The following is a 27,543-nucleotide window of genomic DNA, read 5'->3' as shown; positions in this document are numbered from 1 at the left end:
TTCATTCAATGCATCTTTTATTGAGTACTAACTAGGTTTGGGGCTAGGCTCTGGGTTTGCACATGTGTGAAACAATCAGATACAATCTTAGTGCCTGCCCACATGGGGCTTACTTACAGTCTGGCAGGGCAGGACTGTAAACACGAAAATAAATACATGATTATAAACTGTGATCGGAGTCATGAAGGAAAAGAGCAAGGTGCTGAGAGAGAGAGTAATAGGGCAGGGGGCTGAGAAAACCTCTCTGAGATGGTGACATGAACCTGAAACTTAAAGGGTAAACAGGAGTGAAGTAGACAAGGAAAGAATGTTCCAGGCAAAGAGAATGAGAAAGGCCCTGGCACAGGGTAGAGCTTGGGACACTGGAGGAACAAAGGGCCAGTGTGGCCAGGGCCTGGGGCACTGGGGAGCCTGAGGCAGGGTGGCGCTGGGAGGGATCCAGGTTAAACAGGATGCAGCACGCCCTTCAGCTCTATGAAAAATGAACTGGAGGAAGCAAAGAGAAGAAAGAGGGATCAGCTAGGAGGCTAAGGCGACAGTGGCCTGGACTTGCTGACAGCAGTGGAGGTGGAAGACACAGATGGACTCAAGGTACATTTCTGTGTAGGGAGCAGGGCAGAGCAGCATCAAGACTTTCACTGAAAATTTCTGCTTTGAGCAACCAGGTAGAATTTACCAAGTGGGGGGAAGGCCGGGGAAAGGGGAAAGGGAAGGGTAGCGAGTTCACAATTGCACATACTTGGTTTCTGAGATTGCCGAGAGCTCCGTAAGTGAATGAATAAATTTGGGGATCATCAACAAACAAATGGTATTTATAAGCAAAGAAACAGAGAGAGAGGACTGAGCCTGGAAGCAACAGAGCCCAGAGGAGGAGGAGCTGGGGAAGCAACACAATCGGAAGCCAGAGAGAGGAGGCAGCCAAGGGGGCTGATGTCACTGCAGCTGAGAGAGGAGAACGTTTATGGTGAATTTGGTCAGCTGGCCTAGAGTTTCTGACGGGTCAGTCAACACGGAGGCCACTGATGCGCCAGGGCGCGGGAGTGGATTGGAGACAGGCTACCGACGGGAGGAGGTGTGCGGAGGATGGCCGTCTTCTCCTCACTGCGTAACCACATCAGCTATGAACTTTTTCCATCTCTTCTCCCAGGTCTCCATGAGAGCAGTTTTCTTGTCCTCCGACAGGACGCTGTACCTGCAGGAAGAGGAGGAGCTCGGTCAGCCCCAGGAAGGGCTGGGGGAGGGGCAGGAGACTGAGGGGATGTCAGAGTCTTGCAGAGCATGTGTCTCCCAGTCCGCAAGCAAGGACTCAGCAGCGATGACATGGAGCAGACCCACAGGAGCCCTGGGGACACCTGCCGCAGACCTCTTGCAGGAGCAAACAAACGCAGGCTGCGGGCTGGAGGGAGGCAGGCCAGGCCGCACACAGGACACTCACCTGATGGAGTTCATGGCCAGCTGTTTGAGGGTCCGCAGGTCGGCCTTCATCCCCCCAATGCCCATGAAGGCCTCGTAGAAGTCATAGGACAAGCCTCTGGCACCGAAGACAGCTGGGTCGTCAGAGCTGATCACCATGGGTTGCCCGATGGCCATCAGGGTGGCCACAGGGTGGTTTCTCAAGTCAGACACCAATTTCAGGACCTGCCCAGTAGGAGGCAAGGAGAAGGGCAAGCTCTACTCCACAAAGAGTCATCACAGGGAGCCCAGACCTCGAGCACAGGCAGCTCCTTTTTGTTCCCATCACCATTCTGAGCACTGGGGTGACTTCTGGGCAGAGTCACAAGGAGACATGGGGACATAGCAAGTCCTCGAGCTCTATGTTCTCCAAGTTTCATCAGCACCACAGACGTTTGGTCTGACTCACCCTGGGTATGGCTCAGAGCTCTCCTGAGACAGCACGTGCACAAAGGACCCCAAGAAACAGTCGGAAGCAGCAGTATCCCAGGGCCCTTCCCACCCCACTGGCCTCCCTCAGTGTCCCTTTTGCTTTGTCCACAGCTGTGCCCCAAATTCCACCCCACTGGGGACCCTCACTGCTGCCTCATTATGATGACTGGTTTAGGCAAAAGGCCACTCCTAAATAATGTTACTAAAGGGAGTGGGGAGAGTGGAGGAACAGAGAAAACTAGTGAGTTTAGAAGATAGAAATTATACAAGAAAAGGTTTGGGAATCAGAACAGAGGGTGAAGTTAGGGGAGAAGACCACGCTGGGTTAGTCCCAGGAGTCATGCATACCTGGTTGGAGATGGGACAGACTTCTATGGGGATGTCCTTTTTCTGGGAGAAAGCTCTGATGGCTGGGTGTTTGCTCAAAGCAAATCCGTGGCCAATTCTGGTAGTGTTCAATATTACGGCATCCAGAAGGTTTTTGTCTATGGAAGTACCATGCCAGTCTGAAGATAGAAGGACAGTCTTCAATGGGTGTGTACAGATCTGAACCACAAACCACCCTTGGGCAGAGGCCCCAGACCCCCCAGCAAGAAAGTGAAGATAAATTAACATTAACACAGTCCAGGCGAAGTGGCTCATGCCTGTAATCCTAGCACTCTGGGAGGCCAGGGCGGGCGGATTGCTCTAGGTTAGGAGTTCGAAACCAGCCTGAGCAAGATCGAGACCCCATCTCTACTATAAATAGAAAGAAATTAATGGGCCAACTAATATATATAGAAAAAATTAGCTGGGCATGGTGGAGTATGCCTGTAGTCCCAGCTGCTTGGGAGGCTGAGGCAGTAGGATTGCTTGAGCCCAGGAGTCTGAGGTTGCTGTGAGCTAGGTTGGTGCCACCGCACTCTAGCCTGGGCAACAGAGTGAGACTCTGTTTCAAAAAAAAAAAGAAAAAACTTAACATTAACACCCACACTCCCTTATGTTTTCCTTTTAACAATGCTAAAGAGAGATATGGTATACCTTTTTTACATTTAATTATTATTATTATTTTTTTTTTGAGACAGAGTCTCACTTTGTTGCCCAGGCTAGAGTGAGTGCCATGGCGTCAGCCTAGCTCACAGCAACCTCAAACTCCTGGGCTCAAGCAATCCTTCTGCCTCAGCCTCCCGAGCAGCTGGGACTACAGGCATGCGCCACCATACCCGGCTAATTTGTTCTATATATATTAGTTGGCCAATTAATTTCTTTCTATTTATAGTAGAGACGGGGGTCTCGCTCTTGCTCAGGCTGGTTTCAAACTCCTTACCTTGAGCAATCCACCCGCCTCGGCCTCCCAGATACATTTAATTAATTTATGAACCCGGTGGAGAAGTTGAAACTTACACAGGTTTCAGAAATTGGCCAAAGATACTGAACTGGTAAGTAGCAAAACTGAGTTTTAAACCTTGGCCTATCTGACCCCACAGTCCATATTCTTTCTTCCTCTTTTTGTTAGTTTCTAGAGCCATTTTCTGGGACTCTTAGTTTATGATCTTTACAGTGTGTTACAGTCTCTTACTCATAATGCCAATGTGATTACCTGTGTGTACTCACTGTGAGCTGTGTATTTAACAGTGCTCTCGAGACATTTACCACTTGCTAGATCACAGCAGGCGTTCCTGCCGCAGCCTCCCGGCCATCCCACCACACCGGCCCTGTGGCCAGCACCTCTTCAGAGGGCGAAAGGACAACTCCTGACTGTCCCAGCCTCCCTTGCAGCTAGAATAGTGCCAAGGCTGGCCTGGAAGTCCTTGTTGGGGACTTCTGGGGCTTTCTCCCCGACAAAAGGAGAGGCACTGGAGGGATGTGGCCTTGCTTTACTGGATATTGTCACACCTCAGTGTGACTTCACCACCCGAAGAACACATGGCAAAAAATCATGGATTCAATGAGCACAGGAGAGATTTCTTTTTACGTGAGATACTAATGACCTTAATGTAAAATCTGTCTGATGTGTACTCCATTCTTGCAGCCAAAATCATCCTAGCTGATCCACATATAAAATATGAAAATTCCACTTTTCTGTTATAAATAAAACTTAAGAATTCCCATTGTTAGTTATGGCATATATTTGAGGTGGATTTTCACTGGTTTTTAAAAGATTTCTTCTTCTTTTTTTAAATGAGGACATTACTTTTGGATATGAAATACACAAGTCCTAGCGAAATCATCTCCAAGGACCATACATACATCTTGGAACTGGGCTAGATCCTGCATTATGATGCTTCTTTGTACTGTCAGAATTATTTCACACAGGTAAACATGATTTGCCCAACGAGGCCACAAGCTCTTCAAGGCTAACCACCCCCTCCCCTGATCCTATGCCCACAAACAAGTCTTTAAATCTCCTAGAGCACACTTTGATCTAAATTGGATCTAAATTGCCTCAAAATGTCAGGAAAAAGAGATTGATGCCCAGGACCCCCGTCTGAGCGACCGCGCAGCTGGGATGCAGCAGAGCGCTGCCCCTTGGTCTAGGCCCCCTGGTGAAAAGCCTCCCCCAGTCTTCCTGTTGATCTGAATCGCCGCCATGCTTTTCGCTTTGTTAGGGTTCACACATTTAACCACTTCGGGATGAGCGTCAACTATAGTCAACAGCCACCCATGAACACGCACAGCGACTTTAGCCGACAGCTGTGATATGACTTTTCTAATTTTTCATTTAGCAAAATAAAATTGTGAACATTTAAAAATAACGTAATGAAAGCATATATGTGTATGTAACCTATTCTGATTCACATGACAAGTAAAGCTGCCTGTAAAGGAGAACAAGCTTCAGTGCTTTAAGGCTCTCCTCGTCACACAAGAGCAGAACGGACGCGTGGTCAACGCACAGCACAGACTGTGAGTGCCGCTGCGGGCGAGGTGTCGCAGCCGGTGAGCATGGTCCCGAAGTGGTTAAGGACTGGAACATGAGAGGGTCTGAGACATGACGTAGCAACCCCATGGATTGAGCTTTGGGGACCAACATGTGCCTGGGCTGATGGCATTTCAAGAAGAGCAGCAGCCAAGGCTGCTTAGGGCAGGGTGCAGTCTCCTCTTCAGCACTGATGAAGGGCAGAGCCTCTTATGATGGGAGCAGGCCTGGTTCTCGCCGTCTTCCACCAACTTCCAGCTGTGTGACTTGGGGCAGGTCAGTTAAACTCTCAAGCACAATTCAGTCGCACAAAGGAGATCATCAGAAAGGGCTAAAATTCATACACATTGTATACATGTGTCAAAATATATGTACAATATTGTACAAATTATGTATGACTAGGATATATCAATTTAAAAATAATAGTTGTGCTTGGCGTTTTAAAACAAATTTTTATAGCCAAAGTCAGACAATGTGAGTTTGCAAGATTATGCGCTCACCATGGTTCTGGTTCAGACTCCACTATTTACCAGCTCTTTAACCTGGGCCCAGTAACACTGTATTTGGAGCCTCGAGTGCTTTATCTATACAATGAGGATAAAAACAGGCCCTAGCAAGTCTGGGGTGAGGATTAGAAATGAAGTAGGAAAAGTGCCCGATGCTGTCATTGTCATTGCTATTCCTTCTGCATGGGCTGCCATCGGGGTTGAGATAACATGTAGGAAAGGCCCCCCAGCGGGGGCTGGGAAGCGCCTGTAGACCACAGCCAGGACGGTGGGCACTGGCGCCGGCTCCGGCAGCACCTCGAGTGACAGAGGCTCCTGCCGACCCCTCCGCCGCCCTTGCACATGCCCTGCACGGGACTGCACGGGACCACACGGCTCACCCGTCTCCCCAGCGTGGAAGAAGTAGGGTAGTTTGACACCCTGCTTGACAGGAATCATCAGAGCCTCCTTGTAGTCAAACAGGGAGTGGCCGGTGTCCTCATGCCCCACCTGCAGGACCGAGAAGAGGGACATGGAGTGTGCTTCACTGCGGCCCATAAACACCCTTCCTATGCCCTGCACTACGCGCGGGACCCTTGTCACACAGTCTTCTAAGCATGACCAGTAGCAAAGCTGGGTAAGAGAGAATGTGCTGTTGCCCTGAGGCAGTTGCTCCCTCATTCGGAGGCTGCGCCTTGGACCCTGGCCCTGCCCGCCTGTCTCCTCTCACAGCGTCGGTCTCCAGGCCCTGGCTTCAGCCCTGGCTCCTGGGGGCGGGCGAGGGAGGCGGGCGCCCCCGAGCTCTCTCTCAGGCTCACAGAGAGGCAGGAGAGGGGAAGACGGCATGGGAGGAGGGAGGAGTTCCTACCCTCTTCCTGAGAGGCTGGGCCCTTCAAGCCCTCCGGAGGATCCCAGGAGGACACCCTGGGTCCAAACACAATGGCCCTGAAATCCACGCCTTTGGGCTCTGGCTGTTCTGAAACCAGGAGTGTAAGCGCAATCGCAGGCTATGTAAGAGGGAGTCGGGAGCCTCCAGCCTGCGAGGCCAAGTTAATGCAATGAGATTGATGAGTTTTGCCACCCAGGAAGTCTGGCCTGGCTGTGGCTTCGATTGGGGGCTGTGAGGGACAGTGGGGGCTGTGAGGGACAACACCTGTGGATATGCAGCTTCAGAAAGGGGTGGGGAAGCAAGTGTGTCAGAGAAAAGGGAAAGACAAATGTCACATCCTTGAGGATTTGCATTGTGGACTCTGCTTCCAGACACCACCCCACCCCAAGTACTACAGGGCGCCAGGGCAGTTCTAGGAGCCAGATATAGCTGACAAAGTGGGATTGAAAGAAGGGCAGAAGGCAAAGAAGGGGATCGGGGCTATAATTATTGTCGACATGCCCTGAACTCCGTCCTTGCTCTGGAACTTTCCTTGTTAGCCCTCTGGCCCCCTGCTCTCCCTTCTCCCATCACTGCTGTCCCCCCAGGCCCCAAGAGATGGGCAGCGCTGCCAGCTCAGCAGCCTGAGCTTCTCCCAGGGTTTCAGTGGGTGCAGCAGGCGCATGGATTTCCCTGCACGAGAGCTGCCCGCTTCACAGACGGCCCTTCTGTTCAGTCATTACCAGGTCAAACCCTGCCACCATGTTGGGGAACTTGGTTCGAAGATCCATGGCTGTTCGGATGGATTCTTTGATGAGAGACACGTCTTTGGATCTGAGAGAGACAGAGAGATGCTAGGAGACAGTGTGACTCAGCATTAAAGTCATAAACCCCAGAGGGGTTCCCTCTGTGCCTGGCACCACTGCCACATGACCCCACCCCAGCCAGGCTATTGTGACCTCTGAGAGATATTTAGCCCAAATCCATTCCTATCAAGGACCCTTGCTGGCTCCAGGGGGGGGCAGGGGACTCAAGGGAAGAGAGGTGGCAAGTGGCCTTGCCCCAAACTTTCCCTGGGGGTGGGTCATGGAAGTAGACACAGTATGGAGGCTGGTTTTCTGTCCACTGGACACCTGTGAAAGGCCACAGGTCATCCGAGTCCCTGACAAGTAGGCTGGACCCGGTAACCATCTGGCCTCTTGCTGATTAAGTCAGCAAGACCCTGGGCACTCCAGGAACCCCGCAGTGCAAGGAGAGCAGCTTAGCAACAGAATCTGGCACAAGCCCATAGACAGGACGAAGGTCTGTGCCCGGTCTGGCACAAGCCCATAGACAGGACGAAGGTCTGTGCCCGGTCGCTGGCTCACCTGTTCTAACCCTCACTCTACCGGACTAAGCTGTCTTGGCAGCTCCCTCCCCCACAGCCTAGGGGAACTTGTGGGGCCACCAATCCCCTCAGCTCGCCTCTCACACTCCCCTGCCACCGGCCCAGGGAGGGGGCAGCTGGTGCCAGGGAACCGCTGAGCAGAGCCAGCTGGGCCCCTCCTGCAAGCTCCCTCCAGGGAGGACCAGCATGCAGATGAGAGGCTCAGCTCCTGCCTCCCCGTGCCCCACGGGAGTGGGGAGGCCCCCCGAGAGTCTGATTGCCCTCAGAGCCCAGCCGCATCCCGTCGGTGTCCCCCCTCCCCCCGCAGCCTGGCTTGAAGTGACCCCGTGTGACTGCTGCCCCGCAGCTCTGGCCGAGCACAGCCACGGCCCCAGACCCGCTGCCCTTCAGCACGCAGGGAGAGCCTTTCACTTGGTGAAGCCACAAAGCTTTCTGTGCTTGCCTGGGAAGGAGAGTGGGCCCTCACCACTGCATGTGCCAGGCCGCACACTGTCACTGCCGTGGGGTCCCCACGCCCAGACTCCACTCGGCGCCGCACACAACCACATGCAGAGCCACCCCAGAGGCAAATTGAAACAAAGAAATGGGCCCAGTATCCAAACATTCAGGCAAAAACACTAGGCTCATTACTGAGTCACCCAGGCTAGCGTGGGGTTACAGCCTAGAATCATCTGGAAAATTGTCACAGTTCTTCATTTCAGTTTGGTTATGAAGACCCAAACTAGAAGTGATTTCATGGATCGATCCAGACTTTTACACTCATGCACAAACGCACACGCTGAGCCCACAGCTCTCTGGCATCAGGCCCAGGGGCTCCACCCACCCCAGACTCCTCATTCTGTCCCTCCCCTGCAGCCCAGCGCCTCTGCCCACATCCCCCAACTCTGGCAGCTGCGGCAATCCCTTCTCACCTGTGATCCGAGTAGATGATTTTGATTCCAATAAACTCGGGGTGAGTTTGCACAAACATCTGAGCCACGTCCTTGTAAGTCTTCACGGACCAGTCCTTGTCATGGATCTCCCCGTTCAGCTCGTACACCTGGGGGCAGCAGGTCCCAGCAGGCGTCAGAGGCAAACAGGGAAAGGCATCGTTGCCAGCTACCCACACCCTCCTTGCTCAGTGGCCTCCACAGCCTCTGACATTTCCCCACTGCTTGATCAGAAGTCCTGGCCCCTTTGGGGCTAACACTCCGTGACGCCTGCCTGTCTCGCTCATTGCTGCGTCTCCACACGGTGCCTGGCTCACAGTAGGTGCTCACTAAGTATTTGTGTAAGGATTGAAGAACAGGTCAGCGGGAAGAGGTCACAGCGAGAAAGAGTGGCCCAAGAATCCATGTCGTCTCCCTGCCGTCCTTCCCACTCCCCTCCCCACCTTCCCCCTCCAGGCAGAGCACCCAGAGGCAGTCACTGCCACCAGGCAGGGGGAAGAGCTAGGAGGGGTGGTAGGTAAGACAAGGGAGGAAGAAGCTGAGGGAAAAGAGGTGCATAGAGGGGAGGGGTGTCAAGACCCTCGAGAGAGTGCCGCTGGCAGTGGGCATTGAGCCAGGCCACAGTCTCCAGGGAGTCGGCTCGCTGGGCCCCTCTGCCCTCCCCTGTCACTGGGCCGGGTCTTACCCCACGCCACGTGGCTGTGCGCGCAGGCAGGTCAGGGTAAGGACAGAGCGTGGGAGTTTCTGCAGAGATTATGGGGTGCAGCAGGGCACGGGAAAGAATGTGCGGGCTTCGATTCCTTCCCTTGGCCCTTAGTGAAGCCCCTGTAAAGTCTGAGGAGCGGGCTGAGCACTGGAAGGGATAAAAAGAGCTGACGAGATGAGGCCCCTGCCCTCCAGGAGCTGATGATCCAGTTAGAGGTGGACTCCACCTGTTTGCGACACAAAGCAGGAGGAATAACTAGGAAACACAGGTGGCTGGGGCTGACAGGAAGCAGCAGTCCGTTTGAGCGATGGAATCTGGAGCCAGGAGCAGGGTGCGCAGAGGCTTCAGGGAGCCCAGAGCTGCTCCTTGTCCTAAAGGGAAAATCCTTTCTCCTCATGGAGTCAGCCCTTGTGTACCTGGCACTGAGGGAGCTGGGTCTCTCAGGGACCACCTCCTCTGCCCGTTGTTGGCCCCGGTGCCCCTCACACCGGTCTTCCCAGCCTGGGCCCGCCTGGCTGCAGCCATGGGGGGCACCACCCGCGCCTCCTCCTGGCCCTTGGGCCTGCCGGGGTCCCGCTCCGCTGCCTGAGCTGGGGGCAGTGAGAGCCGCGGCTCGGCCCTACTGGCCTTGCCCTCTGTTTCCTCTGCCACCACCCGGGAAGCCTGGCACATCGGCGTCCCCAGAAGGTGCCCCAGCCAGGGCAGTGGGCTCACTGTCCCCAGGCGGCGTCCCCAGAAGGTGCCCCAGCCAGGGCAGTGGGCTCACTGTCCCCAGGCGGCGTCCCCAGAAGGTGCCCCAGCCAGGGCTGTGGGCTCACTGTCCCCAGGCAGCGTCCCCAGAAGGTGCCCCAGCCAGGGCTGTGGGCTCACTGTCCCCAGGCGCAGTTCCCCTGGTGGCTCACGCAGCAGCAGCAGGCGCACCCAGACGGCTGAACATTAAGGCTACCAGGACGTTCTGGGGAGAGCCCTGGGCACTGTTAACCCAGTCTGAGCTACTGCCCTTGTTACTTATTAGTGACGGGGATCAGAACATGCCACCCCAACATACGCCACTTTGGCGTGAGGATTATTTGAGCTGAAGGCGATTAAGCAGCAGCCAATGCAGACTGAGCTCTCTGCCCTCCCCACCTGCCTAAAAGCAGGACACCGATTTCCCTTCGTGAAGGTGTCCCCACCTTGAGAGGAGGACGCGTCTTTTCAGTGGAGACAGAAAGCTGTCCGAGATGGGTCCGCACAAACAAGCCTTAGTAAGATAGCCCACATCTTCCGTTAGTTTTCCCATATATTTACCTTCCTACAATTTACTGGAAGCCCAAACCCCTTTTCTTTGTCTTGCCACTTCACAATTTACCACCACGCGTTAAAAGGGTGTATAAGCCCCGCTCTAACTTCTCTGGGCCTTCACTCCTGGATGAAAGCCTCCACCTATCTGTGCACATAAAATAGTAACATCACATAAAATTTGCATGCCCTTTTCCCTGTTAATCTGTCTTTTGTCAGTGTAACTCATGGGCCCAGGCAGATAACCTAGGAAGGTAGAGGGAAAGTTTTGTTTTTACCCCCTACGTTTCCAAGGATTTCAAGAAGGAGAACTTCTCCTCCACTGATCATGGCTTCGACAGCTGTCTGCGCACCCTGTTCGGGTCTTCAAGTCTTTGATGCTACAAGAGCCCATATGCTGTAGCCCAGCGGTTCTCACAGTGTGGTCGGGAGCCCTGTGGGTCCCCTAGATCTTTTCAGGAAGTCTATAAATAGTCAAAACGCTCTTCACAATAATTTGAAGACATCACTTGTCATTTTCACCCTTATTCTCTCACGATATACAGAATTTTTCTGAAGCTGCATCATGTGTGATGATGTCATCCTGACAGATAACAGACTATAAACTTGTATTTCAAAAACTTCTCAATTTTAATAATTAATCAGGATGTATCAATAGATATGATCCACAAAAGTAAAAGCTGTTGGAAATCCTCAAAAATTTCTAAGAGTATAAAGGAATTCTGGGACCAGAAAGTTTGAGAACCACTGCGTTAACCCAACCCAGAATTGTCACCTGCAGGTGTCTTGTCATCGCCCAACTGGTTGGCACGGGGAAGAACAGAGTCTGTCCATGCCTTGACTGCCCTGTCATTATTGAGTCTCCTGCTCATAGCCCCTAACTGGAATAGAGACTCCTGGAGGGTACAGTCCACACGATTTTGATTTCCTCACCTCCTTGCCTATAGCACCAGAGTAGGAGCTCCACAAATAAATATTAATTCAAGAAGAATGCTGTCTACAAGTCATTTTAAAGGTACTAAGCCCGAGGCAGCATATTTTAGGGAATGGATGGATAGACAACTATTGGAAGGGTGGTGGGTAGAGCTGCGCTAGCAGAATAGAAGGGAGACAAAAGAAATAAACTTAAAAAAATCTACAAATGGCCGGGTGCGGTGGCTCACGCCTGTAATCCTAGCACTTTGGGAGGCCGAGGCGGGCGGATCGCTCAAGGTCAGGAGTTCGAAACCAGTCTGAGCGAGACCCCGTCTCTACCAAAAATAGAAATAAATTAATTGACCAACTAAAAATATATATACAAAAAATTAGCCGGGCATGGTGGCGCATGCCTGTAGTCCTAGCTACTCGGGAGGCTGAGGCAGTAGGATCGCTGAGCCCCGGAGATTGAGGTTGCTGTGAGCTAGGCTGACGCCACGGCACTCACTCTAGCCTGGGCAACAAAGTGAGACTCTGTCTCAAAAAAAAAAAAAAAAAATCTACAAATGACAATTCTGCCTAAAAGAAGATCTCCGGCAGATAAATCAAGCATGCAAAGATATGCAAATGATACAACTAGGGCCTGATGGGGCCTTACAAATGGCAGTGGTTCCAAATCATCAATCCTGTCATTCCTGTGCTTATCACTGGAGAAGCTGGGCCTCGTGCCTTCAAGGTTCTACCCACACTGCTCCTTGTCATAGCACGGAGCACCAGGTAGACAAGATCTGGCTCCCAGGGCTGCACCCCCATTCAGAGCCCCTTCCTAGGCTCCTGTGCCCTGTAAGTCACCCCTGAGGCTGTCCATGCCCTGCACTCCTGCAGCTCTGGCCTCTCCAAAGAAACTGCAGCCTCAAAGGAAGGGAGTGCTTTGGATGGGATTTGAATGCTCAACTGCACTCCCACTTCCATGAGAGGAGGCCCCCTTCAGGGAGGGGAGACCTGTAGCTCCTCCCAGCCTCCCGGCTAGGTTGGCAGGCATTTGAGGGAAGGGCTCTGCTGGTTTGGGGGTTCTGGTCAGCCTTTTGGATTCAGGCTCCCAGTGGAGCTACAATCTGTCCCAAATCAGTCATACCTCAGGATTATTACAAAGATCAAATGAGTTAATATTTGTAATGCATTCAGAAATGACAACTCTTTTTTTTTTTTTTTTTTTTTTTTTTTTTTGAGACAGAGTCTCACTTTGTTGTCCAGGCTAGAGTGAGTGCCATGGCGTCAGCTCACAGCAACCTCAAACTCCTGGACTCAAGCGATCCTCCTGCCTCAGCCTCCCAAGTAGCTGGGACTACAGGCATGCGCCACCATGCCCGGCTAATTTTATATATATATATCAGTTGGCCAATTAATTTCTTTCTATTTATAGTAGAGACGGGGTCTTGCTCTTGCTCAGGCTGGTTTTGAACTCCTGACCTTGAGCAATCCGCCCGCCTCGGCCTCCCAGAGAGCTAGGATTACAGGCGTGAGCCACCGCGCCCGGCCAGAAATGACAACTCTTAATAATAATGTTATTATTACAAATCTATCATCAGATCTAGGAAAACAACTCAAAACCTACAGTTGTCCTAGGAAGATGAGTTAATATCTAAGAACTCAACAATTTGTAAGTACAGGTAGGTGGTGTTAGTTGTTCGTCTAAGTGATGCAAAAAGCTGCTGTATCCATGTAAAAAGCCTTGAATTAAAAGCACATTGAACTCAATTTAGATTACTTCAATTTTTAACTATAGTTTAATTAAAGAACTGTAAATTTGTGGGGAAATTATTCAAACTACATACTACTTACATAAACCAATATAATATTACGAAGTTTTACTGTTTTCGATGTCAGCTTGAAGGAACTGTAGGAAATTTGGGAGCAGATAGTTGCTCAAGGTCACACAACTAGTTTGTATCAAACCAGAAACTAGGATTTAGGTTTCTAATTTCTGATGCAATTAGCCCTCACTACTAGAGCATCATTCATTTACTAAGCTTTGAGCTTCTACTAAGTGCCAGGCATATGCAGAGAGCTTCACATCACGATCTCATATAATCTCAAAACTACACGAGTAGGTAGGTCTCATTTTATAGATGAGGATGTAGAGCCTTAAGGAGGTCTAGAAAGTCAGCCTGCTACATGGGTAGCGGGCTGGGTTCTGCCAAGGCCAGAATCCTGCTTGCCCAGAGGAGTCTCCCATTATCTGGGGGCCCTGCCCCCACCTGTATAAAGGCCACACTGTCACTTGAGTGACAGGCCCAGGGTCTCAATGTCTCTGCCTTGGCTTACCTCGGAATCACCCAAGGAGAGGAAAAATGCCTGGGTCCCACCCCAGACCAATCAAATCAGAATCTCTGGGCTAGAGTCTGGGTTTCTTTAACCCTCCTCAGGAGATTCCAGTGACCAACGCACAGCTCTGGGGTCTGACAGACAGTAAACAGCACAGCTGTGGCACAGCAGCACGAGTGCGGTCATAAAGGGGCCCTTACGAGGGAGTGTCCTCACAGAGTGAAATGAGGACATGAAACGGCAGTCACTTCTGCAAGGGGCCAGGTGGAATCCAGGCAAAAGCACTTGGGGGGAGGGGCTGGGGAGTACTAGAGTACTTGTCACACAAATGGCAGCATCCAGGAAAATGCTGGAACGACCCCCACAGCTCCTGTCTGCCCCACCATGTCTCTTTCTCAAGACCTCCCATCTAGGGGCCCACAGGACGAGGGCCCGCGGGTGACCTCCCGGCCGGGACTGGCTCCATGCTAAGTCCTCACCAGGACCCAGTCTGGGCCTCCAATTCTGGCTGTGGGGGAAGGGACTGGAGCCCAGGAGATAAGACCCGCCTAGCAACTGTTGCCATGGGCAAGTAGTCTTTGTCATCTAGCGTTAGGAACACAATGGGAGGCTGAGCAGCCAGGACAGTCCATCAACTTCATTCCAAGCCCTGAATTAGCCCACAACTGAGCAGGGAGGTGAAGCGGCTCAGAATTCCAGGAAGACTGTTCAGCTGCTAGCGTGTTGCTGGCCCCCTGTCTGGCTAGTGGCGGGCGTTAAGACCTACACTCTCTGTGGCAAGAGGCCTTTGTTCCAGGGTCAGGCCAGAACAAATGGCCAAATCCCATCCCCCCAGCCCCCACCAGAATCTGAAATCCCAGCAGCCAGCACCTCCAGAAAGGCTGGGGGGGCAGAGGGGGGGCAGAGTAGGAGAGAGGAGGGAGTTGGGCACCCCCACATTAAATGCCCCAGGCCCTCGTCTCTCCACCTCAGACCCAGGGCCTGAAAATACTCGCTCTCACCTGCAGGAAAGGGGAAGGTGGGACTAGAAACCAGTGCTCCAGCCTTTCTCTCTTTCCCTCCAACCCCAGTTCTCAGCAACTTTGCCCAAATACTTCCCATGATGCTCAAGATGAAAGTCACAGCCCTTCGAACCACCAAGAGCCAAATCCTCTCCCAGCCTTTCTCCCTCCTTGGTCCTCCTGTCAGCCACTGCAGCCCAGCATTCTGCAAGGGTTGAAGGTTCTCTCCCCGCTCCTCACACCAAAAAAGTTGGCAGGATTTACCCAACAGGAAGCCACTCCCCTGCCAGGGCCCAGCTCATCCTCAGGATAGCCACTCTTCCCCGAAAGTGGCAAATGGAAGCCGGATGGCCTCTCAGGGACCTCCTTTTGTGATGAGGTGGCTACCATGAGGCCCAGAGAGCCCAGCTCAATGAGGAAAGCGTCCAGTTTGGGAGCCTTGATCTGGTCACCCCTCGCAACCTATGTAACCTTGATCAAGCCCTTTAGACTTTTCTGAGCCTTAGTTTCCACATCGATAGAGTGAATTAATATCTTCTCTAAAACAGGGTTGTGAGGCTCAAAGGAGATGATGGAAGTGAAGAACTTTGTGAAGGTCAAGGTGAAGAAGGTGCTGTCTCCAGGTGGGCCTGGGTGGGGCACCTGCATCAGAATCACAGGGAGGGAGCCCAGATGGTCACTAGTTGTCAGCTTCCTGGTCCTACCCTACCACACAGAATTAGAACCCTGGGAGATCAGGGTCCACAAACAGCACCTCCAAGTTATTCACAGGCACCTCAGCATTTGAGAAGCCCCCAACAAGCATGACTGTCACCACTGGCGCCTGCTGAGGACACCAGGCAGCGTACAATCCAGTGCCTGAAACAAGTCACTGTTGAGTTGGGAAATCAGGGCTTATACGTTATGACATAAATAACACCGGGCGACACATGTAGGTGCTGGAAATAAACATTACAGGGAGCAAAGGCCTACTATTTTCTTTTGAAAGATAATTTGTGCCCAGGTCTATGTACCTATCTATCCGCTCTGTCCTGATGAGATACCCTTCCCCTTCCAACGTAGACAGGCAGAGGAAAGTCCTCACCCCATTTCTCAAGAACCAGAGATGGAAATACAAGTCTGCACTCACGGAGCCAAAACATAAACAAGCAGCAGACCCATGTGGGGGTAAGCCAAGTCACCGGAGAGACTGGCCCCACCTTCCCGGGGTGCTAGCATAGCTGAGGGACAGGGGCTCAGTCCAGGCTCCAAAGAAAAGGGAGAGTTGAGACTCAAGGAAGCTTTGTCTCAGATTAAGGGACCCACAAACTGGAATAACTGGTTCTTGGGGCAGGTTGTAGCCTTCATGACAGAGTCCCAGAATGCTTTAAATAAAACTGAGGGTAGGAAAGCTGATTTAGGAATCTCAACCAGGATTTTTGAAAAGGAAACAATGCAAAAAATCAGAGTTGGTAAACACTGCATTGTTTCAGAAACATTTGTTTCATTTTATGGATGCATATGGATAGGTGTGAAAATATTGTCTTAAATATTCAATTTATTGTAGTACTTATTTGTTTCCAGGGGAAAAGGTGATACCTTTTTGTTTGTTTTTCTTTTTCTTTCTCCCCCCCCCTCCACTTGAGACAAGGTCTGTCTCTGCAGGCACCGCCTTCCACCCCAGTAGAGTTCAGTGGCATCATCACAGCTCACATCATCACAGCTCACAGCTGCAACCTCAAACTCCTGGGCTCAAGTGATCCTCCTGCCTCAGCCTCCTGAATAGCTGGAACTACAGGTGCGCACCACCATGCCCAGCTAATTTTTCTATATTTTGTGGAGACAGCGTCTTGCTCTTGCTCAAGCTGGTTTCAAACTCCTGGCTTTAAGGAATCTTCCCGCCTTGGCCTCCCAAAGGGCCATGATTACAGGCATGAGCCACCACATCCAGCCATGGTGTCAGCTTTTAACATATTTCCCAAAGGTTAAGAACACTGTTACCAACTCTTAAGTTCTCAGAGCTCAGTGACAGGGCTCATTAGGGCTCTAGTTCACCAAACAAACTTCTGACTATTTGGCTTCCAGGAGAGAATTTCCTGATTAGGAAGCATAAGTATCTGGTCTGAATGATAGTTTCATTCTGAATTTCTTGTTTATACATTTATCCCTGATGAATTTGGTCAATGTGTATCAGTCCTCTGGAGCCCTATCACTTCTGGGTCTACAAACAATAAAATTTCTGAGCTTATAAAGATAAAAGAATATGCTAAAAAAAAAAAAAAAGCCAAAATGCTGCCACCCTGTGGACTCTTCCACAAGCTTGAAGGTCAGTCACCAAGGTGTTTACACACTCAATAAACATTTGAACAAATGAGCAGGTTATTTGGGATATAATGTAGAGGAAACTCTACCCACATGTTACTTTCCCCAAGCCACTGAAAACCTTGAATCAGCTCAAACCCTGTGAACCTCAATCATGCCCACTCCCTCAATACCCTATCTTCCCCCAAAAAAGTCCTCAGGAAAGTTACCTTCAATAGACTCACCAAAGGAATTTTCTAGTAGTATTTGATCACCTAGGGCTGCTCTCCACGAAAGACCCTTCCCCTTCCAACACACAGCCTGCATTCCCCCAGCTCCAGTCTGTAAATCTGGGGTGGGTCCATGTCGTAGTACCCGGAATCCGAGTCACCCTTTGCTCCTGGCCAAAGTGCAAGCCCCTAGAATCAGACTTTTATGATAATGCTCTCTCCTTTTAGACTCTTCCTAATCCTTCCCATTTCTCTCTCTTCAACCTTTCTTCCTTAAAATCAAAATAATTTTAACCTCTTCTTAGAGTTAGGGCTCCATGGACCCCATTTTCTTAGCTGACTTTAGGAGACCCCTTTCTGCGCCTCAGCTCTTGCCATAGTTCCTTCACTCCTCAGTCTTCCTGGGCACACTGGATCCCAAGGGACTGAGGGTCCCCTAGGACTTGCACTGCAGTGGCTCTGCCTGGGAGCTCTCACCAAGCAGCTCGGTTCTGACAAAGTGAGCTCATCCTTACTACTTTCTGCCCCAGCCCCATCTTTACAGGTCACTTACCGCCTCAGCGGCCACCCCGCAAGTTCCCCTTCTTTCACCTTCTCTTGTCTCTGTCCTTCTACCCACCTCCTAGTCCCGCCATCTTCAGCTGAGAAGCCTCCCCTGCACGCCAGTTCTTCGCTTTGTGCTTCCTGCTGTCCCAGGCTCAACTGAACCGTTTTCTGCTCCGTGGCAGGTAATACAGCAGGCGCCACCATGGTGCAGGCCCCTATGGGATCCTGTCTCCCCACTGCGGTGCAGGCCCCTATGGGATCCTGTCTCCAGCCTGGGCTGGCCCAGCCTCTCCAGGGAATCGCTCTCCCTGTCTGGGATCAGCAACCTGCCCATTTCCCAGGAGGTTCTCTTGAACACCCACTGCCCTCCCCTGACTGCCCTCGGTCTCAGAGGGTGTCCTCGCCTGCACTCTGCAAACAGGAGGGCCAGGGTGGGCCCTCCTCCCTCAGCAACCAAGGCCACCCCAGTGTCATAGCTGCCCTACACCCACCTTCCCTTTGGTCTTACAGAACCTTCTCTGGTTGCAGGACACTCTCACTCCCTGGGTGCTGTGGTGGCCACAGCCTGCCCTCTTCTCCCCTGCCCCCCATTTTTAACCTCTCCTTGCTCCTTCCTTATGTGAACAGAAGTCTCTCTACCCTAAAAAGAAATCTCTTGTACCCTGTGTTTTCCTCTAGCGACCTCAACTTTCTTTCTGTCAAATCACAGTAAGGGTCTTTAATCAGCCAAACCCGGCTGCACTTTATCACCTACATTTCATTTTTCTACTCCTGGAAGTTGGCTTCTCTTCTTAGCATGCCACTAGAACTGCTCAAAGATGCCCTCCTGATGTCCTGCCATGTGGTCTTCTTTACTCCTGAAGCCCCTTCTCCATGGCCTCAGGATGCCTTTGTCCTCACTCTCCTCCTCCTTCTCCGCTCCCACCCTGTGTGTCGCGGGGAGGAGAGAAGTGGGGAGCCACGAGAAAGGGGCAAAGGGCAGTGGGGGTCGTGTCCCCAGATTTGCTGGGGCTGCCCTGTCTGTTTCAGGTCTCCTTGCTCACAGTGGCCCCTGGGAAGGCACCTGTCACCTTGCACCAGAGACCTGGGGTAAATTCCTGAGCACTGAGACCTACCAGGCAGGCTCTGAACATGAGGCCTTGTGAGGCAGGACGGGTGGGGCGGGACGAGCAGGCTCACCGGCTGCAGCATGGCTCTGACCTCCAAGTAGAGCACGTTGTCCTTGTAGAACTCCTCCAGGCTGCGGAGGATGTAGTCTCTGAACACTGGCGCGTAATGGACAAGGCCGGAGATGGTGAAGAAGATGGTTTCAAATTTGGCCCAGACGACATTTTGGTCTAGGTAAGTCACCTCAGGGTCCTGGGTCGTCAGAGTGAAATTCCTCAGCAGGCTGTCCGAGACACAAGGGGAGTTGAGGAGGCACCCATAGGGCTACTGCCCCCCTAGTGTCTCCCACCCGGAAGCAAACCGGGATGTGTCCCAGTGAGCAGAGCAGGAAGGGGCAACGGGAGCAACCCGTTGTCCAGTGTGAGCCTGGCCTCTGGCTGGGAAGCCACTGCCTGCTCACACTCCCCGAGAGACAGCTTGGAGGGGAGCGCCCACAGCAAGCCCCTCCCCCGTGGTGCTCCTATCCCATTCCAAGCTCTCTTTGGGGGGTCATGGATGGAATGCATCTCCCACAAATTCATACATTGAAGCCCTAACCTCACACTGCCTGCGTTTGGAGGCAGGGCATCTAATGGGGTAGTCAGGGTTAAGTGAAGTCCTAAGGGGGGAGCCCTGATCCAACAGACCAGTGTCTTACAGGGAGAGGGAGGGAGTGGGGGGCACCCGCACAGGAGACCGCAGGACACAGCAAGAGGGCAGCCTTCCGCACACCAAGGACAGAGGCCTCAGGAGAAACCTGCTGTCCAACAGTTCCAGCTTGGACTTCCAGCCTCCAGGACCGTGAGGAAATAAATTCCCATTGTTGAGGCCACCCAGCCCGTGGTTTTCTGTGGCGGGAGTCTGAGCACATGGCTGCAGCACGCGATGGGAGTCATTCTATACTTGGCACCACACAATCCAGGTGTATGTCCCTGATTTGCCATTTACCAGCTGTGAGGCCTGGAGCAACTTACCTAACCTTGCTGTGCATCATGTTTCTTATTTCATAAAGAGAAATAACCTCATGAAAGCACTGTGCCTATGACTAAAATAATTGTTATTATAATATTACTATACATGTCTGTTAGGAAGTTGTTCCATTATGTTTTCAAGCTGTTTCAGCCACCAGCCAGACTGTCACTTCAGGAGCTAGGAACTTTTCTTCTCTCTGTTCTTACTGAGTTTCAAGACAAATCTCATTTGTAGCAATAGTAGTGTTGCTGATAAGGCCTTTTGCAGATCAAATCAGATTTTAAATGCACCAGGAAATTACTATGGACAGAAAAGGTGCTGATTGCTTTTGTGAAGCAAAAGTATCCTGTAAAGTTAAGGGGAAAACTGCCTAAACCCCTTTTGAGGCCAGATTTTCATATGTGGGTCTGTACCAAGGGAGACACACCTGCACACTGCACACCCTGTGACAGGCCCATGACACCTGCTTTTGGAACTCCCACTCACCTATTGTCAAACTCAGTGACATTCTGCACCTGCTTCCGATAATCCTCCAGCAAAATCCACTTTGAACAGTCTTCTGTCATAAGGGTGGCAGGAGTTGGGTCAGCAAATTTGAACTGCACGGTGCCCCGGGGAGTGAAACAGATGTGGCAGTGGGGCCTATAGGTGACGTTCTTCACCAGCCAGTCCATACTCACGATGCCGAAGTCATGGAGGTGTAAGGCAGCCCCTGGAGAGGGAAGGAGAACGGAGGACCAAGAGGTGGAGTGCAGGTGCCAGGTGTGGGGCTTGCGGGGCAGAGTGGGTGCACGGGAGGAGTGGGAGCAGGAGCTCTGCCGTCTGGCCCAGTGGCTCAGAACTGATCCCAGCTCCCGAGCCCCCCCTTTCCTGCCCGTGTCTGCCCCGGATAGCTGCTGCCTTCCGTGCTCAGTTTGAGAGTGGAGCTTCTTTGTCTTCCTTTCTCACTAGTCAGAACCATGGGTGGTCTTGTTGGAGAGGGGCAGCAGGGTGCGGAGGAAGAGGCTTGGAATCAGAAGACGGAGCTTCAAGCGGGGCTCCCTCAGCTTCCAGCTCTCTGTTGGGAGCCCCAGCCTTTCAGTGATGCCTTGCCCCCAACACTGTATGGGCAGAGGCAAGAAGAATGAGCCTGGGGCACAGTCCTGTCTGCATGCTTGTCCTTGATCCTCTCATCCTGCTCCCCAGCCACCCCCAACCCCAAACCCCTGCTGGCTTTCCCCAGCCCTGGGCCTGCATCTCTGCAGCTTCTGGCCTTCAGGCTTCACTCTTGAGGCCCCACACGTGTCCTGACCAGATGCCAGGTGTCTCTGGTGCTCCTCATGATGCAGTGCATCCTGTCCCTCTGCCCTTTTAGTCCATGCAGCACCTTCGCTGACAGCCTCTGGACAAGTGTCCCTGCTGCCTGAGCTTTGGCATATCGCCTCTTACCATCCCCATTAACTGGGTATGCTACGTTACTGACCTCACCATTATTTTTTCAAAAGTCTCTATTTATTGGCCGGGTGAGGTGGCTCACACCTGTAATCCTAGCACTCTGGGAAGCCAAGGCGGGCGGATTGCTTGAGGTCAGGAGTTCAAAACCAGCCTGAGCGGCCAGGCGTGGTGGCTCACGCCTGTAATCCTAGCACTCTGGGAGGCCGAGGCGGGCGGATTGCTCGAGGTCCAAAGTTCGAAACCAGCCTGAGCAAGAGCGAGACCCCGTCTCTACTAAAAAATAGAAAGAAATTAATTGGCCAACTAATATATATAGAAAAAATCAGCCGGACATAGTGGCGCATGCCTGTAGTCCCAGCTACTCGGGAGGCTGAGGCAGAAGGATCGCTTGAGCCCAGGAGTTTGAGGTTGCTGTGAGCTAGGCTGATGCCATGGCACTCACTCTAGCCTGGGCAACAGAGTGAGACTCTGTCTCAAAAAAAAAAAAAAAAAAAAAAACCCAGCCTGAGCAAGAGCGAGACCCCGTCTCTACTATAGAAATAAATTAATCAGTCAACTAATATATAGAAAAAATTAGCCGGGCATAGTGGTACATGCCTGTAGTCCCAGCTACTTGGGAGGCTGAGGCAGGAGGATTGCTTGAGCCCAGGAGTGTGAGGTTGCTGTGAGCTGGGCTGATGCCATGGCACTCACTCTAGCCTGGGCAACAAAGTGAGACTCTGTCTCAAAAAACAAAAAACAAAATAAAACTCTATTTATACCATTTTTTTAAAAGGTATAGAAAAATCCTTGTAAGCTGCAAACTGCTATTTATATATCATTTTACTATTCATAGAAGTGTGTTTATATTACCCCTTGATGCCACATAGTATCATATCCCATCTGGTAACTTAGCCCCTTTCTCCAGAAAGGGTAGAAGAGAGGCCATGAGGAGACCTTTGAAGGGATCAGTACGTTCTCTGGGCTCTGGGCACTGTCTCATGGTTAGATGCTTTTCCAGCTTTGTCAGGGAAGACCTGGAATATTCAGGCCAATCCTGACTGTCTTTGAAGCCAAGTCCCCTAGGAAGCAGGAGTTTGGGTTTCCATACTGAGCCAAGAACAACCACAATCAAACACCCCTTCCTAGACAGCCAGTACAGACAAAGGAGCAGAGAAGCTGCATGGAGTTCTCTACTCCGTTTAGAACAACAGCTCCAATAACAATCACAGCTCCAAGCTTAGTTCAGCTACCTTCCCAAGATCCCCAGACTCCCCTCCAAACCTCTACCTTTTGGCATCATCCTCAGGATATTAAACACCTGACTTTTCTCAATGAGACGCTTGGCCCGGAAGAAGTGCATGCTGGGCGGGAACACCAGGGTCTTCATGGCCTTGGTCATCTCGGCTATTTTGATGGCCATCAGCTTCTCGTTGGCCTGCTCCTCCTGGGTGTTCAGCACCAGCTGCCCACCCAGCCGCATCATCTTCTCCTTCATCAACAGGTGGGTCCGTACTTCATCTATGGATAGGGCTGAGCCCAAGAAAGACACTGCCACAGCCAACAGCAGGAAGTTCAGGGTTGGCCACCCAGATGGGTCCCCCACCGCCATTGGGATGCCTGGAAGAGGAATGGCTCAGATGGAGACACCATAGGACTAGGAGGGGAAATGAGTACATGAAAATCTACAGATTTAAGGGTCACACTCTGATTTTCCTTTTCCCACCCTGTTCTCAGATTATCAGGAGGCATAGTATATTGAAGGATTTTTTTAACCAAGAACCCAGAGAAAATCTTCCAGATCAAGATAGGTAAGGATTTCCCTAATGAAAGGTCACCACAAGGCCTCCAGTAAAGTTTTAAGTTCAATAAGCTCTAGCTCACTCATAAAGACATTGAAATCAGATATTTAGTGTCTCATTTTAAAATATAGCCAGCTACTTGGGAGGCTGAGGTAGGAGGATAGCTTGAGCCTAGGAGATTGAGGCTGTAGAGTGCTATGATCATGCCTGTGAATAGCCATTGCACTCCAGCCTGGGGAACATAGTGAGAGCCTCATCACTAAAATTTTGTTTTCAATTAAAAAATTTTAAAACTAGCAAAAGAAACAACCAACAGGGTAAAGAGACAACCTCACGAATGGGAGAAAATATTTGTCAATTACTCATCCAACCAAGGACTGATATCCAGATTACACAAGGAACTCAAACAACTCAAAAATAAAAACAACAAATAATCCCATTAAAAATGGGCAAAAAAACATGAGTAGATGTTTCTCAAAAGAAGACATACAAGTGGGCAACAGATATATGAAAAAATGTTCAACACCACTAATCATCAGGGAAATGCAAATCAAAACCCCAATGAGATATTATCTACTCCAATAAGAATGGCTATTATTTAAAAGACAAAAAATAACAGATGCTGGCAAGAATGTGGAGAAAAGGGAACTCTTATACACTGTTTGTAGGAATATAAATTGGTACAATCACTATGGAAAACAGTGTGGAGATTTCCAGAAAAACTAAAAATAGAACTACCATATGATCCAGCAATCCCACAACTGGATACTTATCCAAAAAAAAAAAAAAAATCAGTGTATCAAAGGGATGCCTGCACTCCCATGTTTAATGCAACATTATTTACACTAGCAAAGATATGGAATCAACCTAAACGTTCATCAGTGGATCAATGGATAAAGAAAATGTGGTACGTATACACAATGGAATACTATTTGGCCATAAAAAAGAATGAAATCCTGTCATTTGCAGCAACATGGGTGGAACTGGAGATCATTAAGTTAAGTGTAATAAGCCAGGTGCAGAAAGACAAATATTGAATATTCTCACTTATATCTGTGAGCTAAAACGCTTGATCTCATAGAGAATAATAGATACCAGAGACTGGGAAGCATGGGTGAGTAAGGTGACGAGAGCTGGTTATGGGTACAGGCGTGCAGAAGAAACGTATGTATATTTGAAAGTAACTAGAAGAGAGGACTTGAAATGATACCAACATGTAGAAACGATAGACACTCAAGGCGATAGGCACTCCAAATACCCTGACCTGATCATTACACGTTGTTTGCTTGCAACAAACATATCGCAGGTACCTCAAAATACGTACAAGTATTAAGTATCCACAATAATTAAAAATAAAAAACAAAATAAAAATAAAAGATAAATCTAAAAGAGTGTCTTGTAACTTATCCTAGATATGCTTTTTGTTTTCTGCTTGCTCCCATGATGACAGGCTACTCTGTCTGTCTGATGCGCCCCAGAATTCAGGTTCCACTGTGGAATACCTTTCCTGTAGCAGGGGAAACATAAATATGTATTGGCTCAAGTTAAATGTATTTAATTAAAAAAAGTAAAAATTTAAAAAATTAAAAATAAGTAAATAAATATAACCAGAGAACAAAGGACCACGAGACATGTGAAGAAAGACTCCAATGTGAGAAAGAAACCAAAACAAAACACACAGTGCTAAGGAGACAAGGGGCAATGAAGCAATATAGAAAAATCCAAAGAACTATAATTAATATCCTCAGAGACAAAGGAAAAGACATTGGGCCTGTAAAACAAGAACAGGAATTTATAAAAAATGAACACAGAATGAGAAAGCTTTTTGAAGTGAAAAATATAGTGCTGAAATTTAAAATTTTTACCAGCAATATTAAAAAGTGAAATGGGCCAGCCGCAGTGGCTCACGCCTGTAATCCTAGCACTCTGGGAGGCCGAGGCGGGCGGGTTGCTCAAGGTCAGGAGTTCGAAACCAGCCTGAGCAAGAGCGAGACCCCGTCTCTACCATAAATAGAAAGAAATTAATTGGCCAACTAATATATATAGAAAAAATTAGCCAGACACGGTGGCGCATGCCTGTAGTCCCAGCTACTCGGGAGGCTGAGGCAGAAGGATCCCTTGAGCCCAGGAGTTTGAGGTTGCTGTGAGCCAGGCTGACGCCACGGCACTCACTCTAGCCTGGGCAACAAAGTGACACTCTGACTCAAAAAAAAAAAGAAAAAGTGAAATGGAAGAAAATCTTTTAGAAAGTAGAACCAGATAGGAGAGAAGAAATTGAGATGATTATTGCTTCAGGAAATCCAACGCCCAAGCAATGGACATTTCAGAAGGAAAAAGAAAAAAATAGGTGGGAGGAAATAAGCAAACAAGTAACACAAGGGACTGTCCCGGAACCGACGGCAAAAGGCTTGTCGAGCACCTGGCACAGCTGCGTGCATCATTCAGTGGCCACGCCTGACACATCGCCTTGATAGCTCAGGACACTCGCATTCAAAGACGATTCTAAAAGCTTCCAGACAGCAGCTAGTCCAGGCTGGAAGGAACTATATTAACCACCTCCTCGCACCAAGCACTCTATTCGGCCCTTTCCCTGGGCTATCTATGTGAATTACATTTAAGAATTGTTTCTATGTCCTTGGAAGTATGACCCAATATACAGAAAGAATCAAGACTGTGACTGAGGAGACCCGAGGAAGAGCCTCAAACTAGTATCAGTCCTTAACCGTGCCAGCACGCAAAGCACTGTGCCGTCTGTGGCCTCAGTGTCCTCCCCGGCAGAACGGGGTGCTTGGCCTGGAACAGGGGTTCTCGGAGAGTGATGAGTATCAGTGACACGAGGTACAACTTGAGGTGGCTCCTAACTGAAGATGGGCGATTTTGATAGGTATGTAGCTTCAAAGTGTGTCTTAGCACATCAACCCCCTGATATCATTACTGTTATTGTTTTGGTTTAATTAAAGAATTTAAAGTAAGTTAATTTAAAGAAAAACATTAAATAAATAGAGGTGCTGGGATGTGACAAAAATGGAAAGTCTGGTAACTGTCACACTGTGTCATGCCCAAGACGCTTCCCAGCTCTGGCGTTCGATTATTGCACAGGACATCAGCTACCAAGAGGGAATTTTAAGAAGGACCAGCACCACTTGTCCCACAGTCACGGGAGGGCTGCACCCCCTGCGCCGATGTTCAACGCCACTAAGTCCTCGACTCTCCTCTCAGACTAAGTGTCTGCTTGCAGCTGAGACCTCCAGGGTGAGGAGACAGTGACGTCCGCGTCCCACCCCACCCAGCCTGTGCTGCGTCCTCCATCCACTGGCCCTAGCCTTTGTCCCTTTCTTCCTGGTGACACGTAAGCACCATTTCCTACTCCATCCTCTCCAAGAAGGACCCAAAGCATGTGTGTCCCAGCATCTGGGGGCCGTTCCTGGCCTGCCAGACAAAAGTTTAGCTAATGCTGGTCAGGACCAGCCTGGTCGAATACGAGGAGAAATAATTCCTGTCAACACCTACTGCTATACCTACTTCATCTTCTCTCCCTCCACAAAATTTTTCTGTTACTTTTAAAAGAGGGTGCTTGAGAACTCTGGAAAATAGTTTGTTTCCAGACTGAGAAGAAAGAACCAGGCCATGTGCATCTGTGGCTCTGAGTAACTGTCTTGGGCCTGCAACCGTTTCAAGAACCTGTAGTGGGTAAAGCCTGTTCCTCCTCCACTGACAGTCTCAGAACCCTCTGGTGGGGGCGTAGGGGGTGGCAGGAAAACAAAGCCCAAGCACCCCACTGCCCAGCTACCTCCTGAGTCTCCCCAGCCCAGGGCTCCACCCAGACCCCCACGCAGAGGACCCCAGTTACCTCCGAGCAGGGCCAGAAACTGCGGCTGTTGCTCAGTGTCCTCCACAGCTGCGCCAGAAGCACAAGAAAAGCCCAGCAGCTGTTTCACTTCCTGCCGGGCAGGTTTCGCTTCTGTCCAGCCTGCGCTGCACTGACCTCTCAGAGCCGCAGCAGAGGGGCTCCGCGGGCCGAGGCTGGGGACAGCTGGCTGTGGGGTTTACATGCGTGCTTGGGCGTGTGCGTGAGCTGGCGTGCGGGAGGCCGCGTGTCTGTGTGCGTCTGAGTTCCTGTGCACGTGGGTGTCTGTGTGTTTGGGGGAGGCGTGCGTCTGTGTGCAGAACAAAGTTTTGGGCAACAGGCGCCAACACAGAGGCACTCCAAAAGCTGTTCATGATTTTTGGGAAGTGTCTCCTGCCTCAAAATGTGACTGTGCATTGAGGGGTGACCCATCAGACAGAGGGCGAAAAGGTAGCCATGAGGAAACGTGAATGTTTCCGGGGGAATATCCGGGAAGTGGCAGCACAGAAGAGGCGACAGGGAGGTGTGAGAATAGGAGTTGGACCTCGCTCCACAGCTGGCCTTCCCACTCCAGCTGCATGGCCTTGGCCGTGTCATTTAAACTCTCTGTACTTCAGCTTCCTGATCTGA

At 50.6% G+C, this 27,543-nt stretch overlaps 1 protein-coding gene across 1 annotated transcript; it reads right to left on the bottom strand.

Annotated features, from left to right (window-relative positions):
- On the bottom strand, window positions 1-27,180 carry ADA2 (adenosine deaminase 2). The gene is made up of 10 exons (XM_012747758.3): window positions 26,917-27,180; window positions 22,555-22,884; window positions 20,338-20,563; window positions 18,913-19,123; window positions 8,432-8,559; window positions 6,877-6,967; window positions 5,667-5,775; window positions 2,233-2,390; window positions 1,436-1,638; window positions 1-1,192 (listed from the first exon to the last, which is right to left on the bottom strand). Exons 2-10 carry the CDS (start codon window positions 22,874-22,876, stop codon window positions 1,099-1,101), a joined length of 1,542 nt encoding a protein of 513 aa, XP_012603212.1. The 5' UTR covers window positions 22,877-22,884; window positions 26,917-27,180; the 3' UTR covers window positions 1-1,098.
- Window positions 27,181-27,543: the final 363 nt, after the last annotated feature.

The sequence above is a fragment of the Microcebus murinus genome, chromosome 10, assembly GCF_040939455.1.
Source record: "Microcebus murinus isolate Inina chromosome 10, M.murinus_Inina_mat1.0, whole genome shotgun sequence".
NCBI lineage: Eukaryota > Metazoa > Chordata > Mammalia > Primates > Cheirogaleidae > Microcebus > Microcebus murinus.
The sequence above is the reverse complement of the archived record's forward strand: the minus strand, read 5'-3'. Positions and strand labels throughout refer to the sequence as shown.

Bases quoted from the DNA above. Each gene is read 5' to 3' on its own strand.
- ADA2 (XM_012747758.3), bottom strand. From the start codon at position 22,876: ATGGCGGTGGGGGACCCATCTGGGTGGCCAACCCTGAACTTCCTGCTG. The intron at 20,564-22,554 runs GTAGAGGTTTGG...TTCCCTCTCCAG, and splicing joins CCTGAGGATGATGCCAAAAG to GGGCTGCCTTACACCTCCAT. The intron at 1,639-2,232 runs GTATGCATGACT...CCTACTGGGCAG, and splicing joins TCTGTCCCATCTCCAACCAG to GTCCTGAAATTGGTGTCTGA.